Genomic DNA, 20,831 nt, shown 5'->3' with positions numbered 1-20,831 from the left:
CGAATTCTGATATCAAGGGATGGAAAAATTGGATTTGAGTCAAGAAGTTTGTTTAACGACTATGGAAGGAGTCTCCAGTGTCAGGGCTTCGTAAGAGTAAAGCGATAATTATGCTACAGGAAAGTCTTAAGGAAAGAAATGCTTCTTATATTCTATGGACACAAGTGTTTTACTGGGAAATACGCCACTCCTATTTTTCATACGAGCTCCATCTGGGACATGGAGAACCAAAACCATGACAAATCTCTATATATGGGTTGTTTTACAATCAGGGTACGCAAGCTAAAAATCACATTTAACATTTATTATCTTCAATATCAAAAGGCTTGACTAAATAAACTTGGTTGTTTATTGTAGCCCTGTGATAGCTCTATTTACCATGCAAAAAAAAATTCGGTGATAACGTTATTTTTGGTGAACGTATGGCAATATGTCGTCATATTTAGCAAAATTACTCGTGTCATTTAGAAAAAGTGCTTTTTTGACCACAGGTAGCTCCAAAAGGGATGCACTTAAATCATTCTTTATACCATAAAACAAATATTTGGTTCCATATCATTGGAAACATAGTTAAGTTTTAATGTTGAATGCCAGTAAGTTTTCAGACCATCTTGATCAAATTAGTATGTAATTGTGTCAAAAAAATGTCCTCTCTGAGACAGCTAATTTTTCAATATAAAATAACATATCTAAAATGATTATTTTCATCCTAAAATGTGGTCAAGATATTGGGACATAAATATTAGAGACAACTAGCACAAAGCTTACAGCCTTATATTTAAAAGCACTATGGAAGTAGTGGATTCTGAATTGTCAAAAAAAAAAAAAAAAGTCCTCTCCGAGAATCACTTCATTTGTTTCTCCCATCTTATAGCAGATTACACAAAACTACCATACACACGTCAAAAAATTACCTGAAATCTGTTCTTTAACTTGTCCTTCACTTAAAGGTCCCATGGCATGAAATTTTCACTTTCTGAGGTTTTTTAACGTTAAAATGAGTTCCTCTGACCTTCTTAAGTCACCCCAGTGGCTAGAAATTTCATAATGTGTAAACCAAACTATGCCCAATATTTGAGAATGGCGCGTCAAAACGGCGCGTTGAGAAGCTCTTCCCTTGCCGACGTCAGCAAGGGAGATGATCCCCACGCCCCCCCTCTGGATTCCCACCCACTGTATGGATTGCCCGCCCAGCTCAAAAGTTGCCACCAAACATGGAAGTTGCGCTGTACATGGACGTGACAACACAGAAAAGAGTCTGTTTTTACTGCCGACGGGAGAGCCCCTGAAGACGCAGTGGCTTAATTTTATTTACTCCAATAATACGCCGTCGAGTCTACCTAAGACGGTGTATGTTTGTCGGAAGCATTTTCCTGATGAATGTTTCCACAACTTGGGACAGTACAGGGCAGGTTTTGCACATCAACTGTCACTGAAGCCTGGGTCTGTACCAAGCATCCCTGCCGCATCAGCAACAAACAGCGAACAAGTAAGTGTATAACTGTTAAGTCGTTTTGCCGTGTTTTAAAATCGGTGCCACGTTAGCCTTGCAATGGCTACATTAGCTGTGCAGCTAACCGCTTCCTGCAGTTAGCCAGGTACTCTGCGCTACAAAACCAAAAAGCATGCTCTGTTATAATAGCCAATCAAAACAGTTTTTACAAAAGACACCCACATTCTTTTTAAGTCACTCGTTCATTTTATTTGTTTGTTTGTTCAGTAAAAACCCAAACATTTGTTGAATTTATTTTATTTCCTTGCGTCGCACCTTAATGACGTCAGCGCGCGGTATTTTTCCCTTCGCGGTTTGTTCCTTCTCTCTCGCCATAGTAAGACACCCACATCCGCTTGTTCTGACCCACTGGAGGTAGCGGCACAGTGCTGTTAGCCAATCAGAGGAAACACGTTTACATGTCATGAATATTAATTATAAGACCCGCCCCCACCCTCTACCCTTCCCCGCCTCCTGTTTCTCATTAGCAAAACGACGCACTGGGAAAAGCGCTGAAATGGGGCTTTCTCCCAGGAGGCTATATCTACGTGCCGAGGGTTCATTTCGAGAAAGGCTGCGGATATAACATCCGGAAACCTCCACGAGCCCGTTTAAAGCATCAACAAACCACCATGCCATGGGACCTTTAAAAACTGGTACAAGAACCAGTTTGAATCAATTTGAATTTTGAACCCCTGTGACACAAACTTTGTACCCTGATTGTAAAACAACCCATATGTCACTCGTGAAGAAATTGATGAATTGTTTTGATAAATCTGGGTACTTTTTATTTGTGAATGTGTCTATTTAAGAAAAACAAAAATGACACGTTGGCTTGAAGATATAAAGTTTATCTTGTGTTGAAAAGCTCGCATTTTTCATGCAAAATACATCGCGCATCTGAGTGACGTATTTAAATAACATTGGCTGGCTTTTTTCGTGGTATATCAGATACATTCCATTCAGCTAGCATGATCGTGAACGAGTCGAAGACGAGTAGTTGAATGGAATATATCTGATATACTACGAAAAAAAGCCAGCTAATTTTATTATTATTATTATTATTATACATACACATTCCTTTCGAGTGTTCAACGCATCTTCAAAATTCTCTCAAAACCTTCTGTATTTAACAAAGCAAACCTGGCGGCCATGTTTGTTTACAAATTGTCACAGTCGCTTGCTAGCACAGACGTTTTACATCTCCGACGTGTCTCTTTTCCAGTTTTTCGATGTCCGTTGGTATGTTTTTCTCTTGTAAATATGCGTGAAGAATATATAATCAAGTTTTGGTAGCCTTTCGGTGTTTAAAGCATCTTTCTCTTTCCTGCCAAACAAAGAAATGCTTCTGTGCATGCGCAGCAGAAAACTCTCTCATGGGATATTTGCATCAGCGCCGACGTGTGACGTCATGTTGGTCTTGACAACCATGCAATATCGTAAACCATATTCAACGCTCATGCTCCATTGGGTAGCATACACCAATACACGTAGGATAAGCGATATGCTAACAATATTACATGCTATCAAACCAAAGGAATGAAACCCGCTAGAATGGAATAGAACATGTGTTTTTATCCCATCGGAAAAAGTGTCCTGTATGTATAATAATTCCTGATATTTCACGCTGATGACGTCACTCCTAGTGTTTTCCCACTGACTGGATGTGTGTTGTCAAAATGGCGAACCGGTTCAAAATTAAAATCCTTTTGATTGATTAACTAGTGAATTTTTATTTTTTTGTTGAGTTATGATATGAAGTTTATCTTCACTTCACTCACTTGTGATATATAAATTCAACACTCAAAGATAAACTTCATATCTTCGCGCCACTGTTTAATATTCTCTATAAATCCAACATCACCCAGATGAGGATGGCTTTGAGCCTGGTTTGTCTCAAAATTTCTTAGGGTAGTCTCAGCTAGTTTTTCCCTTCCCACTGTTGTCTCTGGTTTGCTCATTCGGGAAAAAATTGATTACATTTCAAGTTTTCTGTAAAGCCACTTGCTTTGTGACAATGTCCACAGTTAAAAGTGCTATATAAATAACATTTAACTGAATAACTGCTAAAATACAAGTGATAACAGGCACTAACTTGTTTCACAAGTGTCCAGCAACATTAAAGGTCATAGGCAAAGGTTTTCAATTTATGCATATTTGAAACTTTATATGCTAAAAAACCCTCTGTAATTTTCTTCTGGTCCCGAGAAGTATTGTTAACAAGTAATAATTAAAATAAGTTAGAATAAGTTAGCGCGGATCCGCTCGGCGATTTTCGTGACCACTCGGCACGTGACGTCATTCATGGCAAACAAATCGCTCGAGTTGAGTCCACTTCCGTTTATTCGCATCGCCGTTCGGTTTGAGTGCAGACGTGCGTTCGGGAATTTCCAAAGAAAAACCATGTCTTATTGTTGTGCCGTGAACTGTAACAACGGGACCGGTTCAGGAAGAAGTTTTTACCTTTTTCCGAGAGAGGAGAAGGGGTGGAGAGAGTGGATTGTGCGCGTGAAGCGAGAGGGTTGGCAGCCGGGTAAATACGCCACTCTGTGCTCCGATCACTTTTTGAAGAATCCCCATCTTTTGCAGAGTTTAGGTGTTGGTGTCGGACAGAGAAGGCTCAAACCTGACGCTGTTCCGACAAAATTCGGACACAAAATCAAGCAGTCGAAGAAGAAACAGAGCAGCAACGCTCAAGCAAAAAGGAGAAGATTGGTGGTAAACATTTTTACCTTTGCTTGCAATTGACAAGTCAAGAATCCTGAGGGATCCTGTACAATCATTGTGGAAATGAGACAAAAGGGATATTTCCTCGCTTAGAGTCGGCTATAAATAGTATAATGCTTGTATAACTATTAGCAATATATTATATTAGCAATATAAACGAATCCACGTTATATTATTGGGATTATGTGTGGGCCCGTGTGGTTTAATTATTCTTCAAAAGGGCTCTTATTTAGTATTACGACGAAAGTAAGAATTTATCATAACTACCAGGATAAATCGTTTGGGCGCGAGTAGGGCTGCGTACCTAAACGTAACATCAGGTACAGGTACCGATACAGAGGTTTAGGTACAGGTCCGGACCTGTACCTGAACAATTTGACAAATTAACGTGCTCTTCTGAACTTCTTCAATAATGACAGAAACATTAATAAACTGTTGACAACTTGTCAGTATCTTTATTCAAAGAAAACCAAACATTACTAGGTTTCCTACCTCACTTCTTAGTCACCCTTTCAGTCTCACACTTAGTTAACTTGGGACAAAAAGTCATAAGTTGTCTCACAGCGAGAAGTGACTACACTAGAGTACTACAGAGTACAGACAACATATAGTTCAAACTTTCAAAGTACCTGAGAAGTTGTCTCACAACGAGAAGTGACTAGAGTAAACAAATTCACTCCATGCAGTCCGCGGCCTTTAACTTACGTGGCAAAATTACACAAAGCAACAAAGGCCGCCAATGCCAGCAAAGGAAAAATGTCTGACCTGCTTTTGAGTCTTTTTGACCAATCAGAACGCTGGATCAGCCAAGCTCTTGCAATGTCTCGTGAGACTGCGGTGAGAGGATCTCAAATCAAAGATGGCTCTGATTTCAAGTTTCAGTGTGGCATTTTACGTCTTTTCCAGTGCTGAATTTTCGTCTTTGTGGTAGGATTTACGCATCTTCAGTCACAAAATAAGCAGATACTTGGTGTAAATTTATATCGGTACAGTACCGGTACTTCATGATCTGGTATTTTGGACCTGTACCAAATCGATTTTCACGGTACAGTACCGGTACACAGTACCGGTACACAGCCTTAGGCGTGAGTCTTGTTGAAGTCCGGCGTCACTGCGATCAGAGTCGGCCGAGTCGCTGTCCGATTCCGAGGCCGCACGGTCACACCAGTGAGCCACATTCACCGATTGCTTCGCAACAGCTATAGGTTCATACCAGTGGCGGCTCCTGAATTTTTTTTCAGGGGGGGCAATTTTCCCCCGTTATGTCTACACGGACCATAAATGTCCACAGGACTGAAGTAAATTGACCTACGTAGCAAGTCAACTGTTCTACAGAATGTTCTGTAAATAGATTTTGTACTTCAAACTCCATGACCAGCAAGAATTTTACAGACTGTGCAACTTAAAGACAAACAGGAAAGTGCACTTACTGTAACAAAACAGTGTAAATAGTTGGCTAACATAACAATAGCAGTTGAATAAATAGATGAGTGGATCGTTAGATCTTGCAATTACTGGTATTTACTAAGGATATTACCAAAGTGCTAACTCTCAGAGCAAAGTGTGGCAAATATAAAAATGCACCTTGAAAACATCAAAAGTGAACGGATTCTGTGACTGCGTGTGTGTGTGTCACGAAGTCAACCAAACCCAGAAAAACACCACGGTGACTGGAGCCCAGTTTCGTCTTTGCCTCGTAGAGCTAACTCGAACACTCCACAAAATTTCGTGCATTGGATGAGCCGGTTTAATATGTGCCTGTTCTTGCTCACCTCATCGTTGTGGCGGTGAACTGCTAGCCTGTAGCCCTCATCCAGTTGTGTAGCGATGTTCACGCTCCCAAAAGCCGAAAATTTCAGGCAGCTGCCCATGTGAATCTTTGATGACTCATGTTTTTTTATTTTCTCCGACAAATGATGCGTGTCCGAAACTCCAGTGACCGTCCAAGCAGTGTTGTCCGTGGAGCCACCTCCAGGGTGGAAAAGTAAGCAGGGGGAGCAGAAAACCGCTGAGGCGTCCTTGCAGCCAGCTCGCCAGGATTTGCGCTGGGACCATATTGAAGTAAAACCTCGAGTATATGATTGCCCCCCCTTGTCGAAATTTGTTTTATGTTTAGATTTGGTCGAGGGGGTCCAGCTTGTTTTGTTGCCAATTTAGCTCGATTTGATCGCTGACTAAATGGAACTTCTTTTAAGGACCGTACTGAATTGCTTTCCGCATCCATCTCACCTCAGAAACTGAGCGGATCGAACGCAACTTTGCCGCGCTTCGCAGTGACGTAAGCACGTTAGGGCAAGCCCCCCCGGAACCCATAGAGATTGCACTGAAGTGTCAGTCAGGAGAAAAAAAATATATTAACATGGGACTCTATCAGTGAACTCTTGGGCGATTTTCAGTGTGACTGAAATCGCCCCAAAAGGGGCGGTACTCTAGAAGCAAGACCACCCTGATTGGACAATGATACCCAGAGACAGATTAAAACGGCCTCGAGCAGCGCTGGTGAAAGTTTGTTTTAAAAAAAGAAAAAAAACCTTTTTTTTTTCGTTTTGGCAGTGCGTCGCCCAATCGCCCTTATGCACCAGCCGCCCTTGGTTCATACATGTATGGTTTCACCTCTCGATATTCAATTTGGAGAGTTCTTACTTCAAAATCGCTATCAGACATTTTACACAACCTCTTACGACCAAAGTCTGTACGCGTGTGCTCGGTTCGCAAGTAAACACAGAACTGCTCCCAGTCTGTTTGCCTTGAATGACGTCACAACAACGCCCCCTGGCGGTAAAAGTGCGCCTAAGTGAGATGTACAGTAAACGAACCTTCAGAACTTGCGCAAAACAGTATATTTGAACCGTTTTATTCAATTTTAGGGTGCAAATTAGACACCAGGAAGATTGAATTCGCTTTTTGGGTCGTTCTTCTAGAAAATAAAAAGTTGATATTCTACGTTCCACCTCCGACCCTTGCCTATGACCTTTAAATGTAACTATAAATGGATAAAAAGTATAACCAGTCATTTGTTAATAAATTAAAGAAAGTCACTGTTGATAAACTGCCATCATATAAGTGAGAGAAAACACTTCGAGATGTGCTGTTATCGGAAAATAATTCAGGTCAGGGTGGTGAGAGTGACTCCACTTTGCGTTGGCTCTCACTACAATACCACAGCGGTGATTATTTTCCAATAACAACACACCCACAAGTGGTTTATTCTTTACTTCAGACACATAAGAGGTATTTGTACTTGTGTATGTTATACTGAATTTGCCATTATGAAAAAAATTAAATTTATAATGAAGTACACTTCTGCTCGCTCACACCTCTCTCCTGGCCTTGATCCTGAACATGCCATCTGTTTGTATGAAGGAGTTTTTAAAGGCCGTGGTGGTGTCGCTCTTCAGCGTCTCCTGTTGGCTGAGGATGACGTGCAGGTGAGTAGAAGAGTAGGTGGCAGCGTCGACTCCTCCGTGACCATCAAACACAGCGTAATACTCACGCTCCACACCATCCTGTAGGAAAGAAAACCTTCATCAGAAGCATTTTTCTCGGAGTAGATTAAGAGGAGACGTTGTACAATTTCTACCAGGCAGCTACATGCAGTGTTCCGCTATTACAAGTCTTTTCAAATTTATAATACGGTTTCATTCCTGGTTTGATTGCTTTATGACTTGTTTAGTCATCACATTACTTCAACTCTCACTGTTCTTAAATGTGTTTCACACGGTGGAAACCGAAGCGGTGTTCCATCCCTGCGGCTTCACTCAACCTACCAGCATTTTCAGAAAGAAACTGTGAAAGGTATCACATTCTGTACAACTTCAAGATAAAGAGAAACAGCCAGGGGTGGAACAAGCACAGAGAAACTGGACTTCAGTAAACATACGGGTACCGAGTCAAAATGTTATGGAGCTGAAAATCTACCCGAGTGAAAGCAAGAAGTGTTCACGTTTAAACAGTCGATTATTCAAGAATAAATATTTTTAACCAATGGGAAGATCTGACTGCAGGATCATCATGCCCTGGCCTGCAGGACGAGCTCGTCTACTCAGCAATCAGTCGTGAAAAATATTTTACTAACCTCAGACAAACCTTAAATTTGGCTCACTGGTTAGTTCATGTTTAACTGATGGAATGACTGCTAAAGCGGCATTAGCTATGAAAACAATACTTAACTTGCTAGCTAATTTAATGAGCTAAATTACAAAACACAACTTGTTAGCTAATTTAAAAGTTAATTTCCAAAACAACTTGCTAGCTGATTTAAATAGCTAAATTACAAAATATAAAACAACTTGTTGGCTAATTAACAAGCTAATTTCCAAAACTTAACTTGCTAGCTAATTTACAGAGCTAAATTACAAAACATAACTTGTTAGCTAATTTAAAAGCTAATTTCCAAAACAACTTGCTAGCTGATTTAAATAGCTAAATTACAAAATATATAACTTGCTGGCTAATTAACAAGCTAATTTACAAAACTTACACTGCTAGCTAATTTAAAAGCTAATTTCCAAAACTTGACTTGCTAACTAATTTACAGAAGTAAATTACAAAACTTGTTAGCTAATTTAAAAGCTAATTTCCAAAACAACTTGCTAGCTAATTTAAATAGCAAAATTACAAAAGATAACTTGTTGGCTAATTAACAAAACTTAACCTGCTACCTAATTTAAAAGCTAATTTCCAAAACAACTTGCTAGTTAATTTAAAAGCTAATTTACAAAATTTAACTTGCTGGCTAATTTACAGATCTAAATTACAAAACTTAACCTGCTAGCTAATTTAAAAGCTAATTTCCAAAACCACTTGCTAGCTAATTTAAAAGCTAATTTCCAAAACAACTTGCTAGCTAATTTAACAAGCTAAATTACAAAAAAAACTTGCTAGCTAATTTACAAAACTTAACTTGCTAATTTAAAAGCTAATTTCCAAAACAACTTGCTAGCTGATTTAAATAGCTAAATTACAAAATATATAACTTGTTGGCTAATTAACAAGCTAATTTACAAAACTTACACTGCTAGCTAATTTAAAAGCTAATTTCCAAAACTTTACTTGCTAGCTAATTTACAGAAGTAAATTACAAAATTTGTTAGCTAATTTCCAAAACAACTTGCTAGCTAATTTAAATAGCAAAATTACAAAAGATAACTTGTTGGCTAATTAACAAAACTTAACCTGCTACCTAATTTAAAAGCTAATTTCCAAAACAACTTGCTAGTTAATTTAAAAGCTAATTTACAAAATTTAACTTGCTAGCTAATTTACAGATCTAAATTACAAAACTTAACCTGCTAGCTAATTTAAAAGCTAATTTCCAAAACTTTACTTGCTAGCTAATTTAACAAGCTAAATTACAAAACAACTTGCTAGTTAATTTACAAAACTTAACTTGCTAGCTAATTTAACAGCTAATTTCCAAAACAACTTACTAGCTAATTTAATGAGCTAAATTACAAAACAACTTGCTAGCTAATTTAAAAGCTAATTTCCAAAACAACTTGCTAGCTAAATTAACGAGCTAATTCCCGAAACAATTTGCTAGCTAATTTACAGAGCTAAATTATAAAACTTAACTTATGAGCCAATTTTAACAACCGATTTACAAATCTTCTCTTATTAGCCAATTTAAAAATCTAAATTACAAAACAACCACCTAAAGTACAAAACTTAATTTTGGTTTGATGGCAGTTTGATTTAGAAGCCCATATTTAATTTAATTTAAATTTTTTTTTTTTTTTTTACACAGGAGACAAAGGAGATGTCTGAGGGGTATGAGGTTTCATTTGTCAGATGTCTCGCTCCTGCCTCAGGAAAACATCTGCAATCCTTCAGATATGGCACAATCAGGACTCGGAACAAACACACACTGCACTCTTAACGCAAGTTGAGGTGATGAGACTGAGCAGAGCTTGATAAGAAGTCTGAGCCTAACCCCCGACCTGTAACCCAAAAAGCTGGTTAAACTCCGGCAGCAACACGTGACGATCCTCCATCTTCCTGCGTGTGTTCCGAATGGCGTGGACAGAGCAGAGGCGGGACCGTGAGGACCGAGGCGTCGGATTGGGCAGCTGTTTCTGCCAGGCCACACCCACTTCTCTCAGCTTGTTGATAAAGAGACGCTGAACAGGTTCAGACTGCAGCACTGTGGAGAGGAAATCAGAGTGACTTTAGACTGAGACTTATAGAATGCGATCGAATTATTGTTTATAATTAGATTTACGAAACATGAGAATAAATCGTCTCTCTAAACTGTCAGGCTGTAGTATTTTATACGAACACCAGGGGGCAGCCATGCTGCATTATCCAGTCTAGTACACTTTTACACTGATAGTGGGGCTGTTAAGCTCTTATTATCAGAAGAATTGTGCACAAAATGAAAAAAGCACGAAACTTTCAGAGTTTGTTCTTGAAGGCATAAGCTTTAATTTGAGACGTGGAGGCATTCTCAGTTTGACCTCTGGGGTCAGCTAGAGATCATTGACCTCCATGATATCACATTTCTATGCATGAAATTAGAAAAGGCTGTATTTTAACACCTAAATGTGATGTAAATATAAAATAAATGTGTTTTTCCATGTTACTGGGCATGAAAAAATCATATATAATACTGAGATTCCTCTTAGGGGTAACTCCAGGGGTCAGGTAGAGGTCATTGAAATTTGAAGTTTCTATGCATGACATTCTAGACGGGTGTATCTTAGGATCTAAATGTGATAGAAATGTGAAATTAATGTGTATTTCCTTGTTTCTGACCATGAGAAACCCATTTTTAATACTGGTATTACTCTTACAGGTCATCTCTGGGGTCAGCTAGAGGTCACTGACCTCCAGCATAATGCATATCTATGCACGAAATTAGAAACGGGTGTATCTTAGGTTCTAAATGTGATAGAAATGTAAACTAAATGTGTATTTCCATGTTTCTGGCCATGATAAACTAATTTCTAATACTGATATTTTTATAAGTCACCTCTGAGGTCAGCTAGAGGTCACTGACCTCCACGATAATGCATTTCTAAGCATGAAATTAGAAACAATCTATCTTTGGATTAAAATGTGAAATACTGTAAATGTAAAGTAAATATATGATTCCATGTTTCTGGACATGACACAACTCATTTCTGATAAGTAAAACATCTCCAGTGTGGTCACAAACTATGTCAGAAGCTGAACACAGTTGCCCCATTTCCATTGATAATTTCGAAGTGAGTAATGTTTTGGAGCATTTGCTCTCATTTGCACTAGAGTTGAAGAATAGAGTATATTGTAGTTTAATTTTCAGTCATTTTAATGTTGGACATTGATAGGGCAATTCTAAATTCACAGGAATAACTATATGTCAGTCTAGCAGAGGTAGAGATTCAACGGAATTTTCATGTTCATGTTTTGTGTGTAGCCCATTATTTTCCCGCGGTTCAGAGTGGGGCAAGGGGTGTGGTTTTCCAGTGTTCTGTTTTCCGTGTTCTGTTTTCAGTGTTCTGTTTTCCAGTGTTCTGTAGTTACAATTTGTAGGCCAACATTGTAATCCCCAAAGGTCAAGGCCCTTAGAATAAATGTAGATACTATAGTGATTTTAAAATGTTCTTTATGGAACCTGTTCAACTGTTTACACTGCATTTAGAGTTTTGATTGTAGTTCAAGTTTTTGATTAGTTAAAGTTTATCATTTCTGACAAGTTGAAGTATATTTCTGTCATGTTCATATTCATATGGAATTGTTTCTTACAATCCAAAACACATGAGATTTTTATATAGATTTATCAAAATGTGGGATGTTTCCCAACCTTGCCTGTTCTCCATGATGTTGACCTCTCAGAATGATATCAGTATCAAAAATGGGTTTCTCATGTACAGAATCATAGAAATACAAATTTAGTTTACATTTCTATCACATTTAGAACCTGAGGTACACCCGTTTCTAATTTTATGCATAGAAATGCATTATGCTGGAGGTCAGTGACCTCTAGCTGACCCCAGAGATGACCTGTAAGAGTAATATCAGTATCAAAAATGGGTTTCTCATGGTCAGAAACAAGGAAATACACATCAACTTCACATTTCTATCACATTTAGATCCTAAGATACACCCGTTTAGAATTTCATGCATAGAAACTTCAAATTTCAAAGGTCAATGACCTCTACCTGACCCCTGAAGTTACACCTAAGAGGAATATCAGTATTATATGTGATTTTTTTCATGTCCAGGCACATGAAAAAACACATTTATTTTACATTTACATCACATTTAGATGTTAAGATGCAGCCTTTTCTAATTTCATGCATAGAAATGTGATATCATGGAGGTCAATGACCTCTAGCTGACCCCAGAGGTCAAACTGAGAATGCCTCCACGTCTCAAATTAAAGCTTATGCCTTCAAGAACAAACCCTGAAAGTTTCATGCTTTTTTCATTTTGTGCACAATTGTTATGCTTAACAGGCCCACTATGATGTAAATCCTGATACATGAAGTTCTATAAAACCTAAACTTGGGGGAAAAAAAAACCAAGGGGTCGAGATAAATATATAAATCCAAGTATAAAGCCTAAATGTGTTCCGCTACTCACAAACTACTTCTGCTTCACCCTCCTGCTGCTGTTCAGGGTCTTTAGGGCAGTGGAAAGGTGAAAGGTCATCTTTCAGGAGCTCAGTGACCGCAGCATGGCTCATGGATGCACTCAACCAGCCAGGGGCGTTTCTGCATGCAAACACAAGCACAGGAAAAGTGGAGAACTGAATCAAAAGTGCAGTGTGAGAGATCACAAGGCAAACTGCAAATATCACTGAAAACTTCCAGGTCATTTCTATAAAAACCCAGGAGATTATCAGAATAACGCTACTATTCATGTTCACTTTTACATCACGCAAACTTGCCGTGTTCAGATGGTTTCTTACTGTATAGCAGGGGTTCTCAACCTTTTCTGCCTTTTTTTTTTTTAAACCCACTTCTTCATACTCATCATGAATCGGGGCCCATTAAAAAAAAAGACCCCCCCCCAGTTATTTTGGCTCATCTATTCTATTAGAATCTAATAATCTATTGTAAAGTGTGTTAATGGGATGCAACATCATTCCCTGTTACAGATGGCAGCCCAGAAATTAAATAAAACGCAATAAAAACAAACCGTTTTTAATTGTAGGTATTGTATGGATCAGGGCCGTGCAAAGACCTTTGGAGGGGCAGGGGCTCAACATTCAAAAAAGGGCACTTGGAACAAATTTTTCACACAAGTTAACTTTATTCAAAACTAAATTTCAATTGCAACTGAACATTCTGTGTGTGTGTGTGTGTGTGTGTGTGTGTGAGTGAGTGAGATCCATCTAAATGCTGCAGTATTCTTCAAAGCAGCAGTCTTCGGTTTGCCATGTTCTTGAAAATGTCTATGACAACACTGTATTCAATATGGATATCTTTCTCAATTGCCAGCAGAAGAAGGTCTGACAGCCTAGAATATGTTGTGGACGTCGTCATTCAGCCTTAAGTTTTCGAAGCTGCTAGAATATATGTTATTAACGCTGTCGTTCAAACTAAAGTTTCCGAATCTGCCACGTTAATGAAATGGATGGAGCAAACGGTTTAAATATAGCCTAGGCGGCTTCATTAAATGATAAACAACCCTACGCATTTACTGTTGTGTTCTAAGCTGCACAATATTGCATGTTCAGATAGAAATGAAAGGAGACTTTCAGTGTGACCTTACCATGCCGTTCCTCGCACTGTCTCCCACTGTCAACCGCCTGCATGCGCTTTCTGCACGGAGGCTCACTGAATGCATGACGTCACGGATTGATGCCCGCATTTAAATAGAAAAATATTTTATAAATCTATAATTTCATATATTGTCAAATTGTAGAGAATATTGATGTTGGAGCTAACTTATCTTTTACAAATATTAAAAAAAAAAAAAAAAAAAGTCCCTATGAAAAGGGCACTTTGGACAGCAAACAGAAAAGGGGCAGGGGCTAGAGCACCTGTAGCACCGGTTCATTGCACGTGGGTGGTATGGATGTAAAACTGTATGGATGTGCCAGAAACTGAACCATGCACGCAGGGCATTCTCAGTCAAAAGGGATTAATGATCCAAAAGTGGAGTCTGGTCCATTAACACAAGAACTTATTGCCATGTTTGTGTCCAGCAAACAAACAAGTTATTCAAACCAAGAAGTAGATATACAGTAGGAAGCACTCAATGGGATTAGACCCTTACACGCTAACAAAGAAGGATTTTTCCTACAAGCTGGAAAATTATCCATCTGTTGAATTCCCCGACATCTCAAACTATCTGGTGCTGCAGACATCGTTCTACATGGACACACAGATGAAAACCTGAAAAAAAAATCCGTTTCCTGTCCACCGGGTGAGCAAAAAAAATTTTCAGTCGGGAGGGAGGGATTTTTTTTTTTTTAAATGGATGGGTAAGAAATCGCAATGCTGTGTTTGCTTTTTCTTTCAGTACTTTATTACAAAAGCAGACACATTTAATAAAATATATGACAGTTTAATCAACTGAAACTTGTACAAAAACTTTAAGTTAGCATTTTAAATGCTGACTGCAACATTTGCAAAACTTTTACAAAGGTACTTAAAATGTCCGACACACGGACTTTTTGTAGTTCTAAATCGAGCGTTAGGCCTAGTTCGGATGAAATTACACTATTAAAATGATCACTGAATGATTTGTTTTTCTGAATCTTTACTATTTTGCTGTTCGCTAGAATACCATTTCATACTTAAGCAAATGTTTGAAAACTCCGGATCTCCTTCCTTCATGGTGGCTGCCATTTTTTTTGTGCCGCACGGCGCATGCGCAGAGCTGATTCAATTCTACATTCTGTGCGGAATGCAGGGCTTTCCACAAGCGCCGGCTGCCGGCCATACAATTAAGTCCAGCCGGCTACTTTAATGACTTATTTTTGTAGCCCACAGGCTCTAAATATTAATTTTCGATTTTAATAAAATTAAATGTTTATCTAAGAGACTGACAATAATGCCAAACTGAACCGCACTCATTTAAGTTGTGATTCGCGCTGTTTGTACCGATAATAACCACAAATTCCCCGCCGACTTTGTTGATCCAGGGAGAGTAACTCATCCACGGCCCCGACATGCGGTGTGTGTGCGCGTGCGCGCGCACTCAGTGGAGGCAGTAGTGTGTCGGGGCTGTCGGAGGGAACAGAAGCAGAGATGACGCTTATTTTGTCTCCGGTAAACCAGTCTTCTCTCGTTCAATTATGTGCTGGCATCAAAAGGCACCGTTGGTTGTAAATGAAACCAAACTGAGTGGTTGGAGTGTATTTTCAAAACACAAATGGAGAAATGTTCGCTGAGTGTTTAATTGTGTAGCCGCCACTGCAGACCGTTGTCGTTGTTAATTCATAGCATGCTCAGTTGCGTGAATGTGTCATGCACCGAAAATAAGAGATTTACAAGCCAGGAACGCCTCATGATGCAATACTCAAGAAAAGAAAGAAGATTTACTGCCTTTTTACTTTGTATTTGAGTAAAGTGAATAAATAAATGGTCTGTGGAAAATACATTTAATCCTGGGAACTGCGTGCACAGGAGTTTATTTTGTGTTTACTCTCCCCCCCCGGCTGGCTAGTTACGGTATTTGTCATGGCTGGCTAGTATGAGCCTTAGTGGAAAGCCCTGGGAATGTGTAAATGTCAAGTTCGATTTTAGATTTACGAACCCGAAAAAAATGTCGAAAAACCGGCGTTAAAAAAAAATTCACCCGCACAAACGGCACTCACCCGGCCGGTGGACCGGAAACAGAACATTTTTTAATAATGGCCTAACTTTTTATATGTGGTTGGGTTAAAGATCTGGAGATCAGGACACTACAAGATAAAACCTGTACTGTTTATATCTGGGAAAGTATGCATTCTTGGGCTTTTTGTACATGTCTTTGCGATGGTTGATAGGACACGACAAGTTTTAGTATCGGGTGTAAACAAACCACAGCTGCTCGATTCTCAATCCTCCCTGCTCTTCTCTTCCAGGTAAACTATTTACAAAGATCAACAGAAACACCTTTAAACACCTGGGTATTACACACAGGCTTTCGTCTAAACGGGGGAACAGGGGCGCTGCGCCCTCTTACTCTCGGCGTGCGCACACTTACCGACTCCGTGAAAACATCCCAGCAACACTACGTGACAATGTGTCTGATCATCAAATACGTTATAATTGCTCCAAAAATATTCCAATCATAGTAGATACACCGCCAGACGGTGCAAAAACAATCCGAATTGGCGTTTTCCAGACTGAGTTGCCATGTTGTTTAGTTGTTTACTTGTCGCGGCTGCTCTCGCGAGATTTGACATGGGTTACATACAAGGTCAGCTGACTTGTAGAGCGAGATTTCTCGAGACTGAATGACCTTTCACCCACCGGCGCGGGAGCTTTTGACAGAAGTAGTTCGCGAGTTGTTTTTGTTGACACTTGGGCATTTAAAGATGTCATCCCGCGGCACGAAACGGAAGAAAGCCAAAGACTGTCCGGGGCAGAAGAAGATTACTTCTTTCTTTTTCAATGTTGACAGACAATTTGTTACAATTTCCCTCTCAGATAGCCTCACAATGTCCCATTGGAGCATTTTTCAAAGGCTTTGCACGGCGGGGAGGGACAACCGGCACCATATCCCCCCCCGCTTCGCTCCCTCGCCATGGTGAGCGCCCTCATACTAAATTTTTCTAGAAAAAACCCTGACACATATGTGGCAACCGGGGCGTGGCCAAGCAGCAGTTAGTGAATGGAGGGTGGGGTCGGGGAAGGTAAGTGGCTAAGTCATTACACCTAGTGTCAATTAATGTGGGTGTGTGTGTTTGTTGCAGGGATGGAGCATAAAAGGAGGGGGAAAGCAGAGCACGTGTGTGTGTGTGAGATTGAATAAATGAATGAATAAATAAGTAGCACGAGTGAAGCTGAAAAGCTAGATAAAATAAAGTTTGCAAGAACTTCAGTACCCGCCCGCCGTGCTTCTGTACTCCACCCACACCAGGGATTCACGACAACATATTATACACGTTAGTTTACAATTTGGCGAACACGATCAAACGGTCAACAAAAACACGAGGATTTAAGCGTCTCCTGAACTTCAAAACATCATAAAAATAACAGAAAATGGCAAGAAAAGTGATTTGCGAATCCAAATGAAACAAATCAGAGGAATTTACAAACCTTTTACAACATGATTACTGCAAACTCGAGCGTTCAACTCGGCTCCCTCTGAGGTTCAAGAGCCACCTTTTCGTAAAATCCTTCGCTCTTTCACTCTTTTTTTTTTTTTACCGGTTCACAGGGAACCCGGAAGAAACTTCAGCTTCATGGTTTGTTTGATTCAAACAGCTCAAAGTAACGCAAGCATAGGGCATTTTACCGACTAGCAAGGCGCCCCAGAGATAGCAAAGATTCATGAACAGTGAGCTTAGCTGACCACCACTTCATGTTTTTCATATCTAATGAGGCGGATGTGACGTCGGATGCAACCCAGCAATTATTGCTGTGTTCACACTTATACCGGTACGAAAGTGGTATAACTGTATCGATACAAAGTATACCGGTACAGTTTAGTGCATCTGTCCACACTAGCGAGAAACGTTTGCGGTTTTCTTTCACGGTAGTTGAAATGCGCGTGCGAGAACTGTTTTCGTGGTTACCGAGTAACTTCCTTCCGAGAATATGGCGGATGAAACAACGTGTGTGCGCTTTTAACTTAATTCTGTATTTCTGGTGGTCATTTATTCAGTCGAATCGTATAAAACGCGCGAGGCAGCTGAGAAAGAAACAGAAAACGAATCTCCCTCCCCCCTCCTCTTTCCTCCCCCTCCCTTTCCCCCTCCCTCGCCCTTTCTTTCCTCCCTCCCTCCCTCCCTCCCCCTTTCTTTCCTCCCTCCCTCCCTCCCTCCCTCCTCCCCCTTCCTTTGCTCCATGTAGCGCCACGGTCGTTTCATTTTCGTATGCGCATTATTATATTTGTATCGATACAGAACAGCTTCATCTGTCCACACTACAGCGAAGCGCTACAGTACCAATACTGTACCGGTACGAAACCCATACATTTGTGGGTTTCGTACCGATACAGTTATACCGCTACAGTACCGGTATAGTTGCTAGTGTGGACAGGTGTTGCGGTAAGAAAGTAGTTTCGTATCGGTACAAAATCCCTAGTGTGGACAGGGTATATACCGTCCTTAAAAATTAGCTTCGACTTGGAAAAATAAAAAATAAAAATTGCGGCCCACTAGATGGCGCTTCACGACCCACTGGTTGAGAAACACTGCTGTATAGAATGTTGTGTACAACAAATCCAACATCGCCACAATGCACTTGGCGTATTTACATTTTAATGTGTGTTTGAGTCTGAGGAAGAACGTCGTTCTTAAAAACTCGCCTCTTCCTTCAATTTTCCATCTGTTTTGACTTTACAGTGCTAATGCTTTAATCAAACAGCGTCATAAACGGATCATCCTCTTTCCTCGTAACACATCAAGGTCTTTTAATTCACCAGCACTCCTGCTAATCTTTTGGGAATTGTCCAGGACAGCCCAGGATTTCCACTTGACTTCACCTTCACATCTTTTCCCAAACAATTCTGAGTGAATTCCAGGATAAAAGTTCAAATGTGAAATATCCTCCTGAGATCCCGCCTTCTTTTCCTCACCTCCTATTAAAACTACTTATACCTTATAAGTGGCTGGGGGCGGAGCTAGTTTTTAGGTCATAAAAATGTAAACGGACGTATGAAATTAAGAAACCATATTCGTTGCACTGCAATTCTGCAAATGACAGTTTATAAAGGTGTTAGATAATAATAATAATAATAATAATAATAATAATTATTATTATTATTATTATTATTATAGGTAGAGAGACACTAAAACTTTAACATGACATCATCTAGCTAAAAAGAGACTCCTGTAGTTGGCCTAGATCCTCTTTTTCGCTTCACGTGGGACCTATATTTATACTTATGTAGCTGATGAGTGCACTGGAGCACTAATCAAGAGTGTTGCTTCCTAAAAACACGGCATACCGTGTCATTTTTTAGGCACAGAATAGTAAACAAATTTGATCCATTCCAGTCAAAGTTGAATCAGATAAATGTGCTCGGAGCAACATTCTGAACACAACACGGTGCTACACGAAGAGGAAATGAACTCTGATCGAAAGGAAGTGGGTAGAACAATGGTTCATTCGTGAACAGGAAGTCTGCCATGAGGAATGTACTACAAACAGAAAGAGTGGGAAATAAACATACACACACACACGAGAGAGAAAAGAAAGGAAAGAAAACAAAAAACAGATTAAGAAAGCGACCGAGATCGAGATGCCAAGATATTGGAACAGAGTTAAGAAAATGATCCAATCAAAAAACACAGAGACCCAAACAATGCAGAGTTACTGTGATGCTTTAAGAATTTATAAAATGTACATTCAAAATCAAAAAGCCAAAACACACCAAAACATAACTGACACTTACTGAAGTCCATAAATATATCTAAATTTGAATTGGCAATACAGAATGGCGACGTATGGGTCAGCCACTTGACGTCACTTTATACACTAAATAACAATCACGGACAAAAGTTGACTTTTCTATGATGTGCAGACCTGCAGCCGCAAACACGCTGTATCTGGATACATTTCCATAAACTGTACTCAAGTATAAAGTATTGTTACTTCATTTTTTTTTTTAAATGGATCAAGTAAAAGTACTCGTCCAAATAGCGACTTGTGTCCGAGTGAAAAAGAATCTATTAAAAGACTACTGAAGTAGTGAATAACTTCATCTGATAATTTATTACATCCATACACTACCGTTCAAAAGTTTGGGGTCACCCAGACAATTTTGTGTTTTCCATGAAAAGTCACACTTTTTTATTTACCACCATAAGTTGTAAAATGAATAGAAAATATAGTCAAGACATTTTTCTGAGCATAAAGGCCGAATCCCATTTCACCCCTTGGACCAACCCCTTGGCCCTTCCCCTCCATTTTGCGCGTTCACGTGAAGGGGTAGGGGTATCCCAATCCCAGTTAACGCGGAGGGGTAGGGGAAGGGGTAGGGCTTCTGTACCCCTCCAAACGGAGATTTTCCTGGAGCTGACTCCGAACGAAGGGGTTTGAGTGATTTCCCACAATGCCATGCAGATTTCAGCGAGATTTCATGCGGATTTCAGAAAGATGGCGGTTCCCGCGGCGAAAGATTGTCATAAATGTATTTTCTCCATTATTTACGTGTTTTAAGTTGTTATCCAGAGGAAACACGCCGCTTGATTCGCTTTCGAGCTGAGAATGAGCAGCGATTTCTGAAATCCAAGCTGCTGCTAAAAAGCTTTGGGAGTGAGTATTGTTTTCGGTTGCTTGACTGCGTACGTTTTGTTCTGTTATTCTCGCTTTTATTGTTTACATGAGTGTTCTGACACCTCATTCTGTCGGATGTGGTGCACGAAGCGCCAAATATCCCATTCAGTGGTGTTAGTTAACAAATCACACCCTGCCAGCAGAGATTTCTGGCTCTGACTGTAGCGGCTGGTCGCAGCCAATGACGCATTTGGTCGCGTTTTGCTAACGTAAACGCTGACGGAGGTACGCGATGACGTATGCGA

General features: G+C 39.8%; 1 protein-coding gene across 2 annotated transcripts in view; it reads right to left on the bottom strand.

Annotated features, from left to right (window-relative positions):
* Positions 1–20,831, bottom strand: part of ppm1f (protein phosphatase, Mg2+/Mn2+ dependent, 1F) — a 73,300-nt gene that overhangs the window by 29,574 nt on the left and 22,895 nt on the right. For both annotated transcript variants that reach the window (XM_060907421.1, XM_060907422.1), the window contains 3 exons: positions 12,785–12,915; positions 10,159–10,361; positions 7,537–7,725 (listed from right to left, as the gene is read on the bottom strand). In XM_060907421.1, the coding sequence (XP_060763404.1) occupies positions 7,537–7,725; positions 10,159–10,361; positions 12,785–12,915 (523 nt within the window). The remainder of the gene's footprint in view (positions 1–7,536; positions 7,726–10,158; positions 10,362–12,784; positions 12,916–20,831) is intronic.

The sequence above is a fragment of the Neoarius graeffei genome, chromosome 24 (genome assembly GCF_027579695.1).
Source record: "Neoarius graeffei isolate fNeoGra1 chromosome 24, fNeoGra1.pri, whole genome shotgun sequence".
Classification (NCBI taxonomy): Eukaryota; Metazoa; Chordata; class Actinopteri; order Siluriformes; family Ariidae; genus Neoarius; species Neoarius graeffei.
This window is presented reverse-complemented; position numbering and strand designations above follow the sequence as displayed.